Source organism: Phocoena phocoena, chromosome 7 (genome assembly GCF_963924675.1).
Source record: "Phocoena phocoena chromosome 7, mPhoPho1.1, whole genome shotgun sequence".
In the NCBI taxonomy this organism is placed as follows: Eukaryota; Metazoa; Chordata; class Mammalia; order Artiodactyla; family Phocoenidae; genus Phocoena; species Phocoena phocoena.
Genome location: NC_089225.1, coordinates 104,462,785 through 104,483,906, shown reverse-complemented (window position 1 = coordinate 104,483,906; position 21,122 = coordinate 104,462,785). Strand labels below are relative to the sequence as shown.

Sequence of the window (21,122 nt, the reverse complement as noted above, 5' to 3'; positions counted from 1 at the left end):
TACAGTATTTAAATATGCAAATAGATTACAGATATTAATTTTTAAATATATGTGAAATGGAAATTTGGTAATATTACGGAAATCACGTTTTTAGAATCTATAAAATGCATATGTAGATGTGTATTTCTAATTAATCTGTGCTGTGTATGAATCTCTTAGTATTCCCTGCTTGTGTTCTCAGGTTTTGATATGTAAAAGAAAATTAAGTATATATGTCTACCACAATAAAAGACTAAAGCAAAGAGAAAAAAAAAGAACATTGTATTTAACGAACTTAGGTGTGATTTGAGACCACCATCTGCTATGCCTAAGGGTACACCTAAACTGAATAAGCTACATAAAGGTGTTCAAGGAACTCATCTCATCTTCTCTGGATCTGAGGCTACTTATGAGTGAAAGGAAAGTAATAGTGGTACAATCCATATAGGGGTGTTGCAGTGATTGAAGACAGTAGTGTAACATATGTACAGTCCTTAATGGTGTCTTGTAATCAATACATACAGAAAAATCAATGTTAGTAATTATTTTATTATTAATATTATTGTTGACTTTATTAGAACACATCATTATTAGTTCACGGGTTTCTTATTCAAGGATTTAAAGGAAAAAGTTCCCAAACTATCATGTATAACTGTGGTGTCACAATAATCATTAAGTGTTTACTTCGGAAAACTTAGAAGTAAAAATGTTTAAATCTTTATGTTTAGGAAATTTTCTATTCCCATCTAAACCTTATGCTTCAATTTTATACAATCTCTTCTAGTAATAATCTTAATAGATTAAGTAATCTAGATTATGAATTGTTACTGAGTATATTATTTTTGCAAGTAAAATAATTTTGGGGTAGTATTTTAGAAATGAAAATAAAACATCTAAGCTAATAAAGATTCTTGTTCTACAGAAATTGGTCAATGTCTCACCAGATCTTCCAAAACTTATAAGCTCCATGAACGTCCAAAAGCCAAAAGAAAATGAAATTGTCCTCCTAAGTGGGTTAACATCTGGAAATCTCCAGGCAGATTTTGAAGTTTCGCAGGTAAGAAATATAAGCTCTTGATAACCTATTCACTAGTAATAAGTTATCTGTGGTCAGCTCTTGACACAAATCAGTACAAGGCCCAAATAGATGCTATACATAGACTCCCATAGCATAAGAATCAAAAATGTCCTTGTATTCAAGAATAGGCTTTACTTGTATTTCTCTTAAATATTGCCCCTCATAGCTTGACAGAGTTTCCCTTACATCAACTCCTGACATGTGTTATCTTCTCAAGTTTATGGTGCTGAGTTGCACTTAAACTAAAGCAGACACACTAGGCATTGGTTGGTTAGCTTGGTTTTCTACAAATCTACCGGATAATCAAAAACAGAATTGTCTTCTGTTTCAGGAACAATAGCCAAATTCTAATTCATACCTTGTGGTCCTAGAATCGCACAATTTCTTCTTTCCGGATACTATTTATTTCTTAGGATATATCAAACCAGCCAAGCTAATAAATATACGATAGGGCTTCCCTGGTGGCGCAGTGGTTGAGAGTCTGCCTGCCGATGCAGGGGATGCAGGTTCGTGCCCCTGTCCGGGAGGATCCCACATGCCGCGGAGCGGCTGGGCCCGTGAGCCATGGCCACTGAGCCTGCACGTCCAGAGCCTGTGCTCCGCAGAGGGAGAGGCCACAACAGTGAGACGCCCGCGTACCGCAAAAAAAAACAAAAAAGGATAGCAGCCCCAAAGATGGAAATGGAGTTTCCTAGGCCCAAAAATGAAGTTCCCAGAATAAAAGAAGATTACTGAAAATAAAGTAGAATTTAAAATACTATTATTATCATTCAATCTACTAATGTTCATTATTATTAGATATATCATTATAACACTGAAGAAAACTTTAAAATTTTAAATTGTTTAACCAATTTACAGAAAAACACATAAAAGATTTCTAAAGACATACTGTATAAAAGATCGCAAATTTTCTCAAATAAGATGTGTTGATAGTGATAGCTCCAGTTTAAAATAATGAGCATGTGTTTTCCTCTGACAAATTTCTCTTCCTTGTGTTTTAGTTTTGCTGGAACGTTTTTAAATCTTCTTTTATTCTTTAATCCTTCAAAATATCAAAAAATTCAGAGGTCCACCCACTTTTTCTTGCCGTACTCCAGATACTTAATGAAAATCTACACACGGCCTGTTACAATTTGCTCATCAAGCCTAGAACAAAATTCTTCCCTGTCAATCTAATGACACATTTCCTTAGTGAGAAAATGAATTGTTGGAAAAGAGAATAAACAGCTCTAAGTATCCTCTCTTTGTACTAGGCAAAACCATGATAACCAAAATCAATTCTCAAAGCTTAGTTTTAAGAGTGGTTTCGGCACCAGGCCTGTCAGTAACGATTTCTAATTAAACTCTCCATGAGGAGAGTTGGAAAGAACACAGGAATTGGAGTCCAGCAGACCTGGATTGCATTGCTGGCTCTTCCACGTTATATTTCTGTGACTTTGAAAGGATCGGTCAGCCTTTCTGTGCTTCTGATTTCTCATCTGTAACAGAGCAGTAGCGACAGACACCTCATAGAAAATTGTTTGCATTAAAGGTCATAAGGTATGCAGACACCTAGTAGACTATCATAAAAGTTATATAATAATATCCCCCATTATTTTACAGGCTCCATTGTTTGCCATCATTTACCTAAGCCTCTCAGGATGGTTATTTACTTTCAAGAAGATTGTAAAGAAAATACATTTTCTTCCTAAGGGTACCACAGCGGTGTAACATTGAATGTTTAATAACAACCTCCTTTCCCTAAGCCTGTCTTGAAGTATTATTTAACTGCTCATATCGCTTTCTTAACATTTCTTTTGATTCCTACCCCATTTCACTTTGTTATTTATATTTAGGCTAAATGATAGGAAATGACAATATGCAATAATCTTGACCTGCAAATCTGACAACTTCTTACAGTTCAACTTTATTTTTATTCATGTCTGATCTACTGGGAGTATGTTATGCTCCAACCCCTAGAGTAATTATTTGATTCATGTTTGTATCTCCCAGCATACCTTGCATATAATAGGCACTCAGAAAGTATCTATCTATCAAATTTCACTTTAGTATATTATGTCTGAATTCAGTGGAAAGAAAATTAATCAAGCCAGCTCTCATTACTCTATAGCAGTGGGTCCTCACCATTTAGGGGAGCACAGATCCTTCGTGAATTTCATAAAAGATATAGACCAATACTTCTCAAATGTTAATGCATGTTGGAATCACCAAAAGATTCCTTGAAAACGCAGATTCTGATTTAGTAGGTCTGGGGTGGAGTCTGAGATTATACATTTGTAACAAGCTCCCATGTGATGCTGAGGCTGCTAGTACAAAACCCACACTTTGAAAAGCAAGATTATGGACCACCTTCCTTGAGAACAGACCTAATCACATAAGCACAGAGATAAATCCTATTTCTGAGCCCCCTAGGGATCCCTGGACCCTTAGAGAACTACTGAATTTTTCATTTTATAATCATCTGTCCTAGAATTACTCTAATTATAATATGCAATCAAAGAGATTGATAAATCATATTTATGTCAGAAAAAGATAAACTCCAGAAATACAGTATAAATGTCTATGTGTATGTGTTCCTCTCCATATACACATCCTCACCACTCACACACACACATACATTCAGACTCAAGGATTCTAAAATGTCAGGTTAACTAGGATGAGACCTAAGTAACTCCAACCACAGTCAGCATGTTTTAAATAATCCCGTTTAGGACATAAAATATTTCCAAACATTTTGAATTCCATTTGAGATAAGTTTATTTCGCTTCCCTTTGTCCACTAACTGTTGTTTCCATTCAAATAATTTTCTCTTAAAAATTACTATAAATAAGCATATTGTTCCTCTTACAAGATTGTTTTCATTTTTGTAATGCACAAGACATGTCTGTGATTTACTAGTAATCTGTGCGTGGGCAATCAAAACTTTTTTTTACTGCTATTCTAATGAATAATACTATGACGAGTGAAAATGTGTAGCAGAGAATAGGGAGACAGTCTGTAACCCTGGAACTGAACAGAATTAACAGGTCTCGGTGGGACACCAGCCAATGATTTGACCTCCTTCACTGCTGTCCCCATATGCCCATCCTTTAGACAGAATTCGTTCACTTCCAGGGGATTTCTTTAAATCTCATTTTGGCTACTTCTTCAAACGAACAATACAAATTATAAAGTTTAACTGTAATTGAGAAAATACTCCTTATCCGTCTGAAGTACTGGCAGAGGTTGTATTGAATATCACCAAGGCAGAAAAAGATACTGATCTGAGAACCTGGGATTCAATTTAATCAAGAGGGGTGCCCAAGACAGCCTGAACTTTCCCCTCAGCTTGGTTAAGCTTTAGACAGCCTTCCTCCTGACTTCAGGCCCTAAACCTCCCTTTTCTCAGAACATTTACTTTAGAAAAGATCGTTATAAATTGTTTCTCTGCCCCATTGAGATGTAAATTGTTTTAAAAGCCTTTTGCCAATTTTACAACCCAAGAATGTCTTTCTGAAGGATCTAGGACCCATCTCTTTGAAATGTAACCATCAGCGAAGCTAGTGTTCCTGTCTCTGTGGAAGGGTGGGAGCCTGACTTCCGCGGGCACTTTGCTCCAATTTGCAAGACTACCTCCAGCCAAGAAGATACAAGAAAGTTTACTTTTCCATACCAAACGCAGATGGATGTCAATCCTCCTATGCTAGCTCTTAAATACCCAATTGCCTTTTGTTTCAGTGGAGCTGTGGTCCAGCTCTGTTCTGGCCTCTCTCTCCTATTTTAATAACTTTGAGTAAGGTCTTCAGTGCCTGGTAAATGTGGCCCAGGGCAATTTTTGCTTTGACAGGAGAGAACAAAAATATGTGATATAATTAGTCTATTTTCCACTAAGTCAAACTTTCTCCTGGGTACCCTGTGTTCCCCAAGCACCACTTGAATTTTTTTCAAGCAGTTCATCAATAAAAGCCCAGAAAATATTCCAAATATTTTAAAGGTCCCCGTTCCTTCTAACAGGAGAGATTGATAGAAGAAGAAAGGTCAGAGGGAATGGTTTTATATTTTCTCTTTTAACAAATGCCTTTTTCTCTCTCTGCTTTTAGTGTCCTTGGTCGTCAGATATCTGCTTGGTCCAGTGTGCAAGAGGGAACAGACCAAACAGTACCAATTGCATCATCTTTGAAATCAACAAATTTTTGATTGGTCTGGAACTGGTGCAGGAGCGGCAGCTCCACCTGGAAACAAACATCTTAAAAGTGGAGGATGACACAAACTGTTCCTTGTCTTCAATTGAAGAAGACTTTCTTACCGCATCCGAGCACTTGGAGGAGGAAAGCGATGTGGAAGAATATAGGAACGGTGAGAACTTTCCAATAAAACGAATGTGCATCCTGAAATTAGTCACCCTATAAAAATGTCTGGGTTAAATTTCAGAAAAGTTTCAGGCCACATCAGTTTGGCTGACACATCACAACCTTCACTTAAGGAGTTTAAAGAGGGAGAGAGAGTAAGAAAACACTAGTGGGGATGCTGACGGAGGCACTTTAACAGATTTAATGGTTAGATGGCCCCATTCTCCCTAAAGATGCCTTAGGGATGCTGAAGGAAATCTATGTGTTTTAAAACAAAATCCTCCTGCCTGCCAAGAGATGGAGACTATCACTTGGAGGAAAGTTAACGTCCCTAAATTTTCCATTAAAGCCATGTATTAGTTGAAACTGAGTTAGATTGACCTGAATCATAGCACTGCCTCTTTGAGGCTGTGAGACCTGGGGTCAGTTATCCAGTCTTTTTGAGCCCCAGTTTCCTTGTCCACAATTTGGGAGTATAGCAGTGCTCTTAGCACTATTATATTTAACCATATGTTTGTTATATATATATATCATTTAACCATACATATTTATTATATTTAACTATTATTGTTGTCAGTACAGAAGGAAATAACCCAGGAAAGTGCTTAGCTTTCATTTATTCATTCTTTTTTTTAATTGCTTTACAGTGTTGTGTTAGTTTCTGCTGTACAATGAAATGAATCAGCTATATGTATACACGTGTACCCTCCCTTTTGGACCTCCCTCCCACCCACCCCATCCCACTCATCTAGGTGGTCACAGAGCACCGAGCTGAGCTCCCTGTGCTTTATAGCATGTTCCCACTAGCTAGCTACTTTACACATGGTAGTGTAATATGTCAATCCTAATCTCTCAATTCGTCCTACCCTCCCCTTCCCCTCCGTGTCCACAGGTCCGTTCTCTACGTCTACGTCTGTAGCTCAGTGAACAATGGGTTACTCTTCCCCACAGAGGAAGGGATACCCCATATGCTGTTTCCACTGTCCTTGGGGCAAATCCTGTGCCAACTTTAGAATAACTCTTTCAACAAGGCCATGATTTAGGTGACCTGAACGTCCTCCCTTCTCCTCCTGTACCCACTGGGAAACTTCAAGACACAATTGTCTGTGTTACTTTCTCCCTGAAACATGGTGACCAGCCCTCAGCTCCCAAATGCCCTCCCGCACTCTAGCTAGCACTTGCATTTGTACCCCGCATTGAAGGCCACTTCGTTGAGTGGCAGTCCACAATGAAACTCAAAAGATTTTTCGGATTCATTTTTCTTAAAGAAACATTCAAAATGCTATTTAAAAAAAATAAAGATACCTGATTCTGTAAATCATCTTTAGGAATTAAATGTTATTTTAGACTCATGGAAACCTGCTATCTAAAATGTAATCGCAGGTATATTATACAGCACTTAAAAGAAACAAGCTATTCATGAAAAGATAGGAAGGAAAATTAAATGCATATTAGTAAATGAAATAAGCCAATCTGAAAAGCCTGTATTCTAGAAAAAGCAAAACCACGGATACAGTAAAAAAGATCAGTGGTTGCCAGGAGTTTGGCAAGGGTGCAGATGGTAGTCAAAGGGATGAATCGCTGGAGCACAGAGGATTTTTTGGCCAGTGAAACCAGTACAACACCGTAATGATGGATGTATGCCATTATACATGTCTAAACCCATAGAACGTACAGCAGCAAGAATGAACCCTAAGGTAACTGTGGACTCTGGGTGATTCTGATGTGTTATTATGGGTTTTTCAGTTGTAACAAATGTACCACTCTTGCGGGAGGAGCTCAAAATAGAGAAATCTACACACGTGTGGAGGCAGGGGATATATGAGAAATCTCTGTGTATTGTCTCAATTTTAACCTAAAACTGCTCTTTAAAAAATGAAGTCTTAAAAAAGAAAATAAATACAAAATAATAGTGGCCCTCATTTTCTCTTCACTAGGTTATGAAAATATAAATGTCTCAGACAATGCTTTGGAAAATAAAAAGCCAAAGGAAGCCACTCGGGAGGAATGGAATTACAAAAAGGAAAAGTTACTTTATGCTTTGGAAGATAAATATGTTAGCAAATATCATACACCATTGATTAAAACAGAAGGATCTCTGGGAAAAGTGGCAGAAGATACAAGTTTGCAGAGTCTAGATCCCTCAACCAAGCCATCAGAGTGGAAAGGTGAAGTTGTGGGAAATGATAAGCCAACCACAAATGATTATTATTCAGAAAATTTTAAAGGTCAAGAGGGAGAATCACAGGCACTATGTATTCCAGGTAATGCTTATTTCTCAAGGATGGTTAAGAGAGATGGACCTTCTGCATGTGGTACTTTCTCTGAGCATGACAGCAGTTTAGACCCAGGAGACCATGAAGACGGCACAAACTCTATTCTTCCCATGAAAGATGGAGAAGCCACCACCGGCGAGTATGCTACGAATTTAGCAGAATCTGTGCTGCAAGATGCCTTTATTCGATTATCTCAGTCTCAGCCTACGCTACCCCAGGACTCCGCAGTCAGTGTTTCTCTGGGAAGTGCACTGCTCCCCAGTGGTTGCTCCACAGAAGATACTGTGGTCCCTCGGTCATGGAATAAACTCCCCCAAATTGTCATCTTTCAGAGTTCAGAAGGCAGCATTGCTGGTCCTGAGCCAGGTATCTCCTCACGGCCCAAGACGCAAGTCTCACTTGAGACCCCAGGCATCCCCTCTGGAGAGAACTCCAGCAAACGCCCCCAGAGTGCTCTAGAAGTAGCCTTAGCTTGTGCAGCCACTGTGATTGGAACCGTCTCCAGTCCACAGGCCACAGAGAGATTCAAAATGGAGCAAGAATCCCTGGTTTCAAACCATCCACTGGGAGGAAATGAACCGGTGCAAACTCAGTCATCTCGAGTATTCAAGGAACACTCCACCAGCAAATATTCCTTTCCATCTGCTCTGTGTGGCATGACTCAGGTGGCAAGTGCTGTCGCTGTCTGTGGCCTGGGTGATGAAGCAGGAGAGGTGAAGGGCCCTGTGGCTTCAAGTGGCTTCTTGTCTGCCGCTGAGGTTTCTGCAGCAGCCCCCCCACTTCGTGGTTCAGTGACCGGGAAGAGCATGGAGCTGGGGAATGAAGCCATCGCAGAGGCATTGCTCAAGGAGGCCACTCTGGTCTTAACAAGACCTAATGCCTACAGCAGCATTGGAGACCTCATGGACTCAATGAATAGGAGAATCACAGAAACTGTTTCAAAGCCTCAGACCTTGTGCTCAGAAAATGTCCTTGGGAATGAACTGGCACAGACCCTGTCTAATGTTATCCTGAAGCATTCCATTGATGAAGTTCACCAGAAAAATAAAACAATCGACCCCAGCGATGGCAGGCACTCATCTGAAACCCTGGACACCTTAATGGAAAGTACAAATCAGCTGCTCTTCAATGTGATATGCTTCACTTTCAAGAAGATGAGCCACCTTGTACAGCTTGGTGAATGTCCCACCATCCTTTCTAAGGAGACCATCAGAGGGAGGGAAACCGAACTAGACTCCCAGCCAGCTGATCAGGCCACTTGTCGAGCATGGACAAAAGCCACTGACTACTCCAGCAGCCATCCCCTTAGCAACATGCAGAGTCTTGTTGTCAATGATCTTGTAGATGATGAGCATCCCAGGCAAAATAGCAAGAGCCCAGAGAAGCCAGTCCTCTTCCAGAACCCCACACTGCAACCTGAAGTGTCCTGTATTCCCAGAGAGTCTGTTAAAACACCCCCCAAGGAGACATATCTGAAGGGAATGGTGGAAGAGGATACAACAAACCCTCATCAACAATCCAGTCACAATGAGAATGAATGCAGAGCCCCTTCAGAGGGAGAAATGACACCGACCGTCGGCAAGTACATCGGTTCCCAGGACGTTGAGGACAGCATCAGTCCAAATGCTCCAGAAAAGTACAATTGTGCCTCACCTCTAAACAATGAAGTTCAAGGTAACCTGTCTTTGCTAGGGAACGATTTGCTGCTTCCTGCTCAATCCCTGCCACCGGCAAAACACCCAGACATATACTGCATTGCAGACTTTGCAGAAGAATTAGCAGAGACCATTGTTTCCATGGCAACTGAAATAGCAGCGATTTGCCTTGACAACTCCAATGGAAAACAGCCCTGGTTCTGTGCATGGAAAAGAGGGAATGAGTTTCTGGTTACCCCCAACGTATCCTGCCGATCCTTGAAGAGGAAGAAAGAGAGCCAGGCCAGTGGGGCCACTGTGAGGAAACACAAGCCACCACGACTCAGCGAGATCAAGAGGAAAACAGATGAGTACCCGGAACTTAAAGAGAAGCTGATGAACAGGGTTGTGGACGAGTCGATGAACCTTGAGGACGTCCCAGATTCTGTAAACACTTTCGCAGACGAAGTGGCAGCCAAGATCGTGAACCTCACAGAGTTCTGTATGGTGGACGGTGTCTGGCAAGCCCAGAGCTATCCTCGGAGTCGGTTACTCAGTGGAGACAGGTGGAACCGGCTGAAGGCCTCCAGCTGTGAGAGCATTCCAGAGGAGGACTCTAACGCCGGGGCGTATGTGAATAGCCTGGGTTTAATGAGTACCCTAAGCCAGCCAGTTAGCAGGGCCAGCTCCGTCTCCAAGCAGTCGAGCTGTGAGAGCATCACCGATGAGTTTTCCAGGTTCATGGTGAACCAGATGGAAAATGAAGGAAGAGGGTTTGAGTTACTGCTGGATTACTACGCAGGCAGGAATGCCAGCAGTATTCTGAACTCAGCTATGCAACAGGCCTGCCGGAAAAATGACCACCTCAGTGTGAGGCCAAGCTGTCCCTCAAAGCAGTCCAGCACCGAGAGCATCACCGAGGAGTTCTACAGGTACATGTTGAGGGACATTGAACGAGAGAACAAAGACGGCGCCTCCTCCGGACGAAGCAGCCAGGACTGGACGACTGGCTTGCTGTCGCCTTCTCTGCGATCCCCGGTGTGTTACAGACAGTCATCCATGCCCAACAGCAGATCCCTGGGCGCCAGGCTGACGGTGAACGTGCCCATCAAAGCCAATTCCTTAGATGGCTTTGCTCAAAACAGCCAGCAAGATTTCCTCAGCGTACAGCAGGTCAGTAGCGCTTCCTCATCGGGTCTCTGCAAATCTGACTCCTGCTTGTATCGGAGGGGTGGGGCCGACCAGATCACAGACATGTTAATTCACGAGACGTGGGCAAACTCGATCGAAGCGCTCATGCGGAAGAACAAAATTATAGTGGACGACGCCCGGGCAGCTGATGCTGAGCCTGCTTCCGGTGGCTCTTCCTTGCAGGTGGAGAAGTGTGCGAGCAGATGGGCTTCGAGTAGAGTGCAGAGTGGGCCAGCTCTGCTTGTTCAGGAGCCTGCTGATTACCCGAGGAAAAACTCCATTACTGAAAGCAAACATCCCCCAATGTCGTCTCCAAGCAAAGCTGCGCCTCTTGCAAATCACAACAGTTTAGATTCTAGAAAGGAAACTTCCTCGTGCCAGGATGCTGTCCTTCTAAGCCACACCAGGCGATCACTTTGCTCAAGGGAAGTGCCTTTAATTCAGATTGAAATAGATCAGAGAGAAGAATGTGTTGGAGAACCTGAACACGTCCTTTCCAAACGCAGCCCCCTAGAGGAAGCAGAAGAGTGTTTGAAAGAAGAAAAGGTCCCACATGTGGCGAGGGGTGGAGACACTACTGTGAATTCCTGCCAAAACCCTAGGTGAGTCAATGACCTCTTAGACGAGATAGGGTGCATGGGACTGGAGTTTGCATCTTAATTAGTATTTATTCTAAATTTTAGGGGCTTACTGACACAAGAACTGAATTTCTGAGGTAGTAATTGACCTCCCTGGGTTACTATGCACTTATAATAGAAAGATGGAAGGTTTTTTAAATAATCTCTAAAACAAATTTGATTTATGTATACAACAGAAGAAATGAGGTATCATTCTCCCCATTACAATTAATCTCCCATAGAATGCTACCTTCTGAAATTAATTCATGGCAGTTTTCAAGCAAAATAAGAAAATTACATCAACTTGTCCATTTGAAAGCAGTTAAATGTAAATAAATTTTAATATTGGAATCTGACATTAAATATTTTGGTATCATTTTTCTCCAGGGTCTCTCAAGTTTTTCTTTTTTGTCTTATTCTAAAGGTCTTTGCAAGGACACCATGTCCCAGAGTGCTGGCCCTTTAGATGCATGGTATACCATGGTAGCATAAGTGCAAAACAACATCATCAGCCTTAGAAATTTGAGAGCTGAATCTTTTTCCAAAACATAAGGACTAAGTATTGAATATATTTTTCTTTGTGGAGCAATATAAAGAATTGTTATGAAACATGATCTCCACTAAATAACCTTGAAACCATCACTCTAAGCAATTTTGCTGATTTCTGCCTCAGTTTACTCACCTGTTGGGGGGGAATAATAGTAATAATTACATCATAAGAAGATTCTTAAGGTTTAAATAAAGAAATGTACACAAGCCCTTACCTCAGTGCCTAGGCCATTATAAACACTCAATAAATGTTTACTTTATGGTTGTTGTTGTTTGGGGTTAAGGTATATGGTTGCCTTTATTCCAGGAGATCTTTTGCCCAAGAGAAACCTGTTATGAATGGCATGAGAATTTTACTAAAACTACGGAATTCTCAGGATTTGCAAAAGGGGAAATTAGTTATATTTAGATCACATTTTCTAAGCTCAGAGTTGTTATCAGGGGATTTGACATGTCAAAATAGCTAAACATGGAACTCAATTCCCTGTGAAAGACTTCCTACCCTCTTATACACAAGAGGGAGGGAAATGATACAGGCACTATTGATTGTTTGGAAGTGGGGAGGTGTCATGTCCTGAAGATATTTTTAGGCTATTCTCTGAGGGACATGTTCATAATTCTTACTAAAAACTTCATAAAATCTCAAATGATGAAATAAAAATCACATTCTTACTTTTTTGTTATTTGAAACAGAATTCAGAATTCATCATGGCAGGCCCAAATAGAAATACCTATTGTATTTTAGGCTGGCACATTTGTCCAGGTACCAAATTATATCAATTATAAAGAGCTTAAGGGTGATTTAGGATAACCCAGTTCTTGATTTGGGGGAAAATATTATCCTACTGGTGAGCAGCCATGTGTTCTTAACTCAGCCACCTTCTCTGAGATTTTTGAAAAGCAATTACCTAACTTTTTGATAATTTGAGACCACAAGGTATAAACACCAAACTGAGAATTTTGAGTATTCACATGTTGCACTCACAGACCTAACATAAATTTTTTAGAAATATATTTTATGTTGTGTATTCATTTATATTTGCTTCAAGAAAAATAATTATTCATCCAACAAATATTTGCATGCTCACCTGTGATACACACTGCCTTTGGGGCTGCAAGCACAGAAGAAAATAGAGATTTAGTGTCTGTTTCCATGGCTCCTACACACCAGTGCGAGAGACAGACAAGATGCATGGAAAAACCCTTTGGAAAAAGTGTGTGATGTAGAGTGTGATGAGAGGAGAATAAAAAGAGTAATGTGGTAGAGAGTTACCTTTTGGGGGAAGTGGCCACTTAAGACAGGATGTTGATATTTGAGACGAGACCTAAAGGAAGAGACAAAGGGTGCCGACAAAATGAAGAATTGAATCGAAGGACTTGTATCTCTAGCATTATGGTGTTCTAGCTAGAAACTAGTCCACCCACCAGAAAAAGGACGTGATAAGAAAACATATCTTTCTGAGTAGAGCTCAGAGTAGAAGAGAAAGTCCCCTGAGCATTTATAAACACAGCTTGCCTTAATGCATGTTTGGGGTTCTAATTTGCACCATCTGCATGATGTAGGAAACCACAAACTGGTAAATTACCTTAAAGCAATCTTAGGTTAACAACACTGTGAGACCTTGGCAGAGGCAAAAATAAATCTCTTGATATTTAATCCCAAGTCTCAAAGGATTTCGATAGATAATGCCTATCAAATATAGGCTCAAAACTTCAAATTTCAAGATACACAGGAATCAAGGCACTATAAGAAAGACTCACAAATATCAAAGTAGAATTAGCGTTAGCAAAGATTGCAGATGTGGGGATGCTCAGATACAGAATATAACATATTTTAAATATTTGAAAAATTAAGGTATACAAAACAGGAGTGGGAAAAACTGCAATCAAAATAGAATGAGGTAGATTTGGGCTTCCCTGCTGGCGCAGTGGTTGAGAGTCCGCCTGCTGATGCAGGGGACGCGGGTTCGTGCCCCGGTCTGGGAAGATCCCACATGCCGCGGAGCGGCTGGGCCCGTGAGCCATGGCTGCTGAGCCTGCACGTCCGGAGCCTGTGCTCTGCAATGGGAGAGGCCACAGCAGTGAGAGGCCCGCGTGCCGCAAAAAAAAATAGAATGAGGTAAAGTTAAAAGTCAGTTAATTACTACAAGAGATAAGTATAATCATTGAAATTAAACATTGCTAGATATAAACATAATTATTTAAAATTAGATTATTGGAATCAAAACTTTAATGGCATATCTGCAGAGAAAACTATAACAAAAGATAAATGTGAAAGGACTACTGTTTCCACCCATGATGGAGTAATTGAAGCTGAACTTGTTCTCCCTCTGTAAATAACTAGAAAAGTGGACAAAATATATGAAACAACTGTTGTCAGACATTTCACAAAAAGCAGCATTCTGAGATAAGGAAAACAAACATGATGAGCTTTATAATAGTCCAACTTTCTGCCTGGATTCCCTTTTCCTTTTATTTTTATTTTTTATTTTTTTTGCGGTACGCGGGCCTCTCACTGTTGTGGCCTCTCCCGTTGCGAAGCACAGGCTCCGGACGCGCAGGCTCAGCGACCATGGCTCACGGGCCCAGCCGCTCCGCGGCATGTGGGATCTTCCCGGACCCCGGCACGAACCCGCGTACTCTGGGTCGGCAGGCGGACTCTCAACCACTGCGCCACCAGGGAAGCCCCTGGATTTCTTTTGCAGACAGAATTACAAAGGGGACAAATCTGAGCAGAACTCAGTGGTCACTCAGCTGAAGATTCAGAGATTGGAGGGCGCTATCAGAGAAAGAACTCCAGAAGTCTGTAGAGGGCTCCCCTCAAGTCTGTTACTGAACCCTAAGCCATGCATGTATAGGTGAAACCCCATGAAGCTAGAAATCTGTAAGCTAACAATGCCACAAGCTCACACAGGACTAGGAAACGTTTAGTTCCAACCAGCCACAGTGGAGAAACCATGTTAAACATATGCAGGATTTAGCAGAGACCCTGAAAGAAATCATACCGTAGAATTAGGGCTCAACTATCCCTGAAAAATAAAAACTGATCTAAACTTGCCCTAACAAAACTTGAAGAGAAGCATTGAAAAATCAGGCTGAACTGAAGCTAATTTAACCTAGAATGAGTCCAATAGTCTTTAAAGAAAGGCAACAAAATTCAGCACTCAGCAATATAAATTTTCAGCTTAACGTCCAGTTAAGCTGAAAGATTTTACACATTCAAAGAAGCAGAAAAATGTCACCCATAACTGAGACAATAATTATTCAATATAAATATACCTAGAAATTACAGAGATGATGAAATTAACCAACTAAGACTTTAAATAACTATTATAAATATGCTTCAAATTTTAAAGTACACATGATTATGAAAGTTGATGAAAATGATAAACTTATAAATCAGGAAGTACAATGAAGTCTAAGCAGAACAGACAAAAAGAAAACCACATGAGTGTACATCACAATCAAATTATTAAAAACCAGTGATAAAGGAATAGTCTTAAAAGCAACCTAAGGAAGAAGAAACCTTACATACTGGAGAACAAAAATAAAAGTTGCAGCTTTCTACCACAAAAAAATATAAACTAAAAGACAAACAATGACATCTTTACTGTGCTGAAGGAAAAAAAAAAACTCCCAACCTAGTGCTTTTTACCTAGTAAAAAATAAAGCTATTCATGAATAGGAAGACTCAATATTGGCAAGATGCCAATTCTTTTTAATCTGAACTACAGATTCAATGCAGTCCCTTTCAAAATCCCAGCCACTTATTTTGTGGATGTTGATAAAATGATTCTAAAGTTTATGCAGAGAGGCAGAAGACCCAGCATAACCAGAATATTAAAGGAGAAAAACAAAATCAGGCTGACACTACCTGACATCAAGACTTACTGCAAAGCTTACAGTAATCAAGACTGTGATACTGGTAAAAGGGTAAATAAATAGGTCAGTGGAACAGAATACAGAGCTCAGAGATAGACCCACACAAATATAGCCAACTGATCTTTGGTAAAAGATCAAAGACAATACAACAGAAAATAGTTTTTTCAACAAACAGTGCTGGAACAACTGGACATCCACACGCAAAGAATGAATCTAGACACAACTCTAACACCATTAGCAAAAATTAACTCAAAATAGATCATAGACCTACATGTAAAAGGCAAAACTATACAACTCTTAGAAAGGAACATAAGAGAAAATTTAGGTTACCTTGCTTTTGGCAATGACTTTTTAGATACAACACCAAAGATATGACCTATAGAAATAATTGATAAACTGGACTTCATTAAAATTAGAAACTTCTTGTCAGTGAAAGACACTGTCAAGGAGACCAGAAGACAAGCTGTGGACTGGGAGAAAATGTTCCCCAAGACCATCTCCGACAAAGGACTGTGGCAAAAGACTTGAACAGAATCCCCATCAAAGAAGATATACAGATGGCAACTAAGCATATGAAAAGATGCTCAATATCATATGTCATTAGGCAATTGAAAATTAAAACAAAAATAAGATACGATTACACATCTATGAGAATGGCCAAAATCCAAAACGCTGACAGCACAAAATGCTGTTGAGTATGTGAATTAACAGGGACTCACAGTCATTGCTGGTGGGCATGCAAAAATGGTACCACTACTGTGGATTACAGTCTGGCTGTTTCTTACAAAAATAAACATACTCTTATTATATGATCCAGCTTACTTACTATATGATCCAGCTTACTTACTATACTATATGATCCAGCTTACTTACTATATGATCTTCGTATTTACCCAAATTAGTTGAAAATGTATGTCCACACAAAACACCTGCACACAAGATTTCATAGCAGGTTTATTCATAATTGCCAAAACTTGGGAACAACCAAGACCTCCTTGAGTAGTTCAATAGATGAATAAGCTCTGGAACATCCAGACAATGGAATGTTATCCAGCACTAAAAATAAATAAGCTATTAAGCCATGAAAAGACATAGGGGAAACTTAAATACACATTATTAAGTGAAAGAATACAATCTGAAAAAGCTACATACTATATGATTCCAACTATATGACGTTCTGGGAAAAGGCAAAACTGTGGAGCCAGTGAAAAGATCAGTGGCTGCGAGGGGTTTAGGAGGGAGGAAAGGATGACTAGGTAGAGCACAGAGGATTTTTAAGGCAGTGAATCTATTCTGTATGATACTATAATGGTGGATACATGTCATTATACATTTGTCCAAATCCATAAAATGTACAACACCAAAGTGAACCCTAATGTAAATGGTGGACTTTGGGTGAAAATGGTGCATTGATTTCGGTTTATTAGTTGTGACAAATGCACCTGGTACAGGATGTTGATAGTGGGGGAGGCTATTATGTACGTGTGTGGGCAGGGGACATGGAAACTCTCTGTTCTTTCTGCTTAACTTTACTGTTAACCTAAAACTGCTTGAAAAAAAATAAAGCCTATTTTAAAAAATAAAGCTAACTAGTAATTTTTATACAACAGAATTTTAGAGAATATGCCAATAGGAGATTTGCACAATGAGAAATGTTAGCGGAAGTTCTTAGGCTGAAGGAAAATAATGCTGATTGGAACTTGGATGTACACAAAGAAACAAAGAATCCCACAAATAGTAAATACAAAATATTTTGTTAATTTTAAAATTTCTTTAAGATATAATTATTTAAAACAAGAAATATTGCATTATGACATGAGGGACTGAAATACATGTCAATTATGGTACAAAGGATAGGAAGAGGAAATGGAAGTGTAAAAGTCTTCCTTTCTAAGTGAATTTGTGTAATGTAATCTGAAAATTGACTGTAACAAATTGACAATGCACACTGTAAACCCTGAGATAACTACTAAAAAAGTAAAACAAAAAGCCAATAAGTCAATACTGGAGATAAAATGGAATGGTAGAAATTACTTAGTTAATCCGAGAAATGCAGGAAAAGAGGGAAGAAGTAACAAAGAATAAATGGGACCAATAGATAATAATTTAAACCCAGGCATATTGATAATTACATTAATTTTTTAATGATCAAAACACTCCAATAAGAAGCAGAGATTGTCAGGCTGAATAAAAAGGCAAAACCCTACCGTAAACCATCTATAAGAAATGTGTTTCCAATATAAAATAACCGATAGGTTAAAAGTAAAAGAATGGAAAAAGAAATATCATAAGAATGATGGATTAGCTATATTAATATCAGATAGAATCAACTTCAGGATAAGGAATTTTGTCAGGGGAATTTTATCAGGAGTAAAGAGGGATATTTTATAATGATAGAGGGGCCAATTCATCACGAAGACATGGAAAATGTATATATGTAATCACCTAAATAATAGAACTCCAAACTACATGAAACAAAATCTGATCGAGCTGGAAGGAGAAATAGACAAATCCACAGTTACAGTTGGAAATTTCACACTCTTCGCTCAGTAACTGATAGAATAGTAGACAGAAAGTCAATAAGGATATACTACAAGACTTGAGTAACATTCTCAATCAACTTGACCTAATCAACATGTATTAAGGATGCCACCAAACGGCAAAATATACATTTTTTTTCAAGTACACTTGAAACATTCACCAAGATGGACCATTAGGCCATAAAACAAGTCTTAATAAATTTAAAAAGAATTAAACTCATATAGAATATGTTGTCCGACCACGTGGAATTAAAATAAAAATCAATAACAAAAAGATGCCTGGGAAATCCACACCCCAAAAAATTTGAAAAATTTCTAAATTATAAGTTGGTCAAAGAATGTCACAAGGGAAATCTAAATAAATTTTTAATTGAATGAGAAGGAAAACATACCATATAAAAATTTGTGTATACAGCTAAAGTGCTTAGGAAAGAAATTTACCTTTATTTTTTATTATTTGTTTAACATCTTTATTGGTGTATCATTGCTTTACAATGGGTGTGTTAGTTTCTGCTGTACAACAAAGTGAATCAGCTATATGTATACATATATCCCCATATCCCCTTCCTCTTGCATCTCCCTCCCACCCTCCTTCTAGGTGGTCACAAAGCACTGAGCTAATCTCCCTGGGCTATGTGGTTGCTTCCCACTAGCTGTCTATTTGGTAGTATACATAAGCCTATGCCACTCTCTCACTTCGTCCCAGCTTATCCTTCCCCCTCCCCATGTCCTCAAGTCTATTTTCTATGTCTGTATCTTTATTCCTGTCCTGTCTCTACATTCTTCAGAACATTTTTTTTCTTAGATTCCATATATATGTGTTAGCATACAGTATTTGTTTTTCTCTTCTGACTTACTTCACTCTGTATGACAGACTCTAGGTCCATCCACCTCACTACAAATAACTCAATTTCGTTGATTTTTATGGCTGAGTAATATTCCACTCTATATATGTGCCACATCTTCTTTATCCATTCATTTGTTGATGGACAGATGCTTCCATGTCCTGGCTATTGTAAATAGTGCTGCAATGAACATTGTGGTACGTGACTCTCTTTGAATTATGGTTTTCTCAAGGTATATGCCCAGTAGTGGGATTGCTGGGTCATATGGTAGTTCTATTTTTAGTTTTTTAAGAAACCTCCAAACTGTTCTCCATAGTGGCTGTATCGATTTACATTCCCACCAACAGTGCAAGAGGGTTCCCTTTTCTCCACACCCTCTCCAGCATTTATTGTTTGTCGATTTTTTGATGATGGCCATTCTGACTGGTGTGAGGTGACACCTCACTGTAGTTTTGATTTGCATTTCTCTAATGATTAGTGATGTTGAGCATTCCTTCATGCGCATGTTGGCAATCTTATATCTTCTTTGGAGAAATGTCTATTTAGTTCTTCTGCCCATTTTTGGATTGGGTTGTTTGTATTTTTGATATTGAGCTGCATGAGCTGCTTGTAAATTCTGATTACTCCTTTGTCAGTTGCTTCATTTGCAAATATTTTCTCCCATTCTGAGGGTTGTCTTTTTGTCTTGTTTATGGTTTCCTTTGCTGTGCAAAAGCTTTTAAGTTTCATCAGGTCCCATTTGTTTATTTTTATTTCCATTGTTCTAGGAGGTGGGTCAAAAGGATCTTGCTGTGATTTATGTCATAGAGTGTTCTGCTTTCCTCTAAGAGTTTGATAGTGTCTGGCCTTACATTAAGTCTTTAATCCATTTTGAGTTTATCTTTGTGTATGGTGTTAGGGAGTGTTCTGATTTCATTCTTTTACAGTTTTCCCATCACCACTTATTGAAGAGGTTATCTTTTCTCCATTGTATATTCTTGCCTCCTTTATCAAAGATAAGGTGACCATATGTGTGTGGGTTTATCTCTGGGCATTCTCTCCTGTTCCATTGACCTATACTTCTGTTTTTGTGCCAGCACTCTACTGTTTTGATTACTGCAGCTTTGTAGTATAGTTGAAGTCAGGGAGCCTGAGTCCTCCACTCCATTTTTCTTTCTCAAGATTGCTTTGGCTATTTGGGGTCTTTTGTGTTTCCATACAAATTGTGAATTTTTTTGTTCTAGTTCTGTGAAAAATGCCATTGGTAGTTTGATAGGGATTGCATTGAATCTGTTGATTGCTTTGGGTAGTAGAGTCATTTTCACAATGTTGATTCTTCCAATCCAAGAACATGGTATATCTCTCCATCTGTTGGTACCATCTTTAATTTCTTTCATCAGTGTCTATAGTTTTCTGCATACAGGTCTTCTGTCTCCTTAGGTAGGTTTTTTCCTAGGTATTTTATTCTTTTTGTTAAAATGGTAAATGGGAGTGTTTCCTTAATTTGTCTTTCAGATTTTTCATCATTAGTGTATAGGAATGCAAGAGATTTCTGTGCATTAAGTTTGTATCCTGCTACTTTAACAAGTTCATTGATTGGCTCTACTAGTTTTCTGGTAGCATCTTTAGGATTCTCTATGTATAGCATCATGTCATCTGCAAATAGGGACAGGTTTAATTCTTCTTTTCTGATTTGGATTCCTTTTATTTCTTTTTCTTCTCTGATTGCTGTGGCTAAAACTTCCAAAACTATGTTGAATAATAGTGGTGAGAGTGAACAACCTTGTCTTGTTCCTGATCTTAGTGGAAATGTTTTCAGTTTTTCACCATTGAGAACAATGTTGGCTGTGGGTTTTTCATATATGGCCTTTATTTTGTTGAGGTAGGTTCCCTCTATGCCTGCTTTCTGGAGGTTTTTTATCATAAATGGGTGTTGAATTTTGTGGAAAGCTTTTTCTGCATCTATTGAGATGATCATATGGTTTTTCTCCTTCAATTTGTTAATATGGTTTATCACATTGATTGATTTTCATATATTGAAGAATCCTTGCATTCCTGTGATAAAACCCACTTGATCATGGTGTATGATCCTTTTAATGTGCTGTTGGATTCTGTTTGCTAGGATTTTGGTGAGGATTTTTGCATCTATGTTCATCAGTGATATTGGCCTGTAGTTTTCTTTGTGACATCTTTGTCTGGTTTTGGATTCGGGGTGATGGTGGCC

General features: G+C 39.1%; 1 protein-coding gene across 1 annotated transcript in view; it reads left to right on the top strand.

Moving 5' to 3' along the window:
* The window catches only part of SPHKAP (SPHK1 interactor, AKAP domain containing), a 98,666-nt gene that overhangs the window by 58,947 nt on the left and 18,597 nt on the right, over positions 1-21,122 (top strand). The window contains exons 4-6 of the mRNA XM_065880184.1: positions 902-1,036; positions 5,137-5,392; positions 7,323-11,088. Coding sequence (XP_065736256.1) covers positions 902-1,036; positions 5,137-5,392; positions 7,323-11,088 — 4,157 coding nt within the window. The remainder of the gene's footprint in view (positions 1-901; positions 1,037-5,136; positions 5,393-7,322; positions 11,089-21,122) is intronic.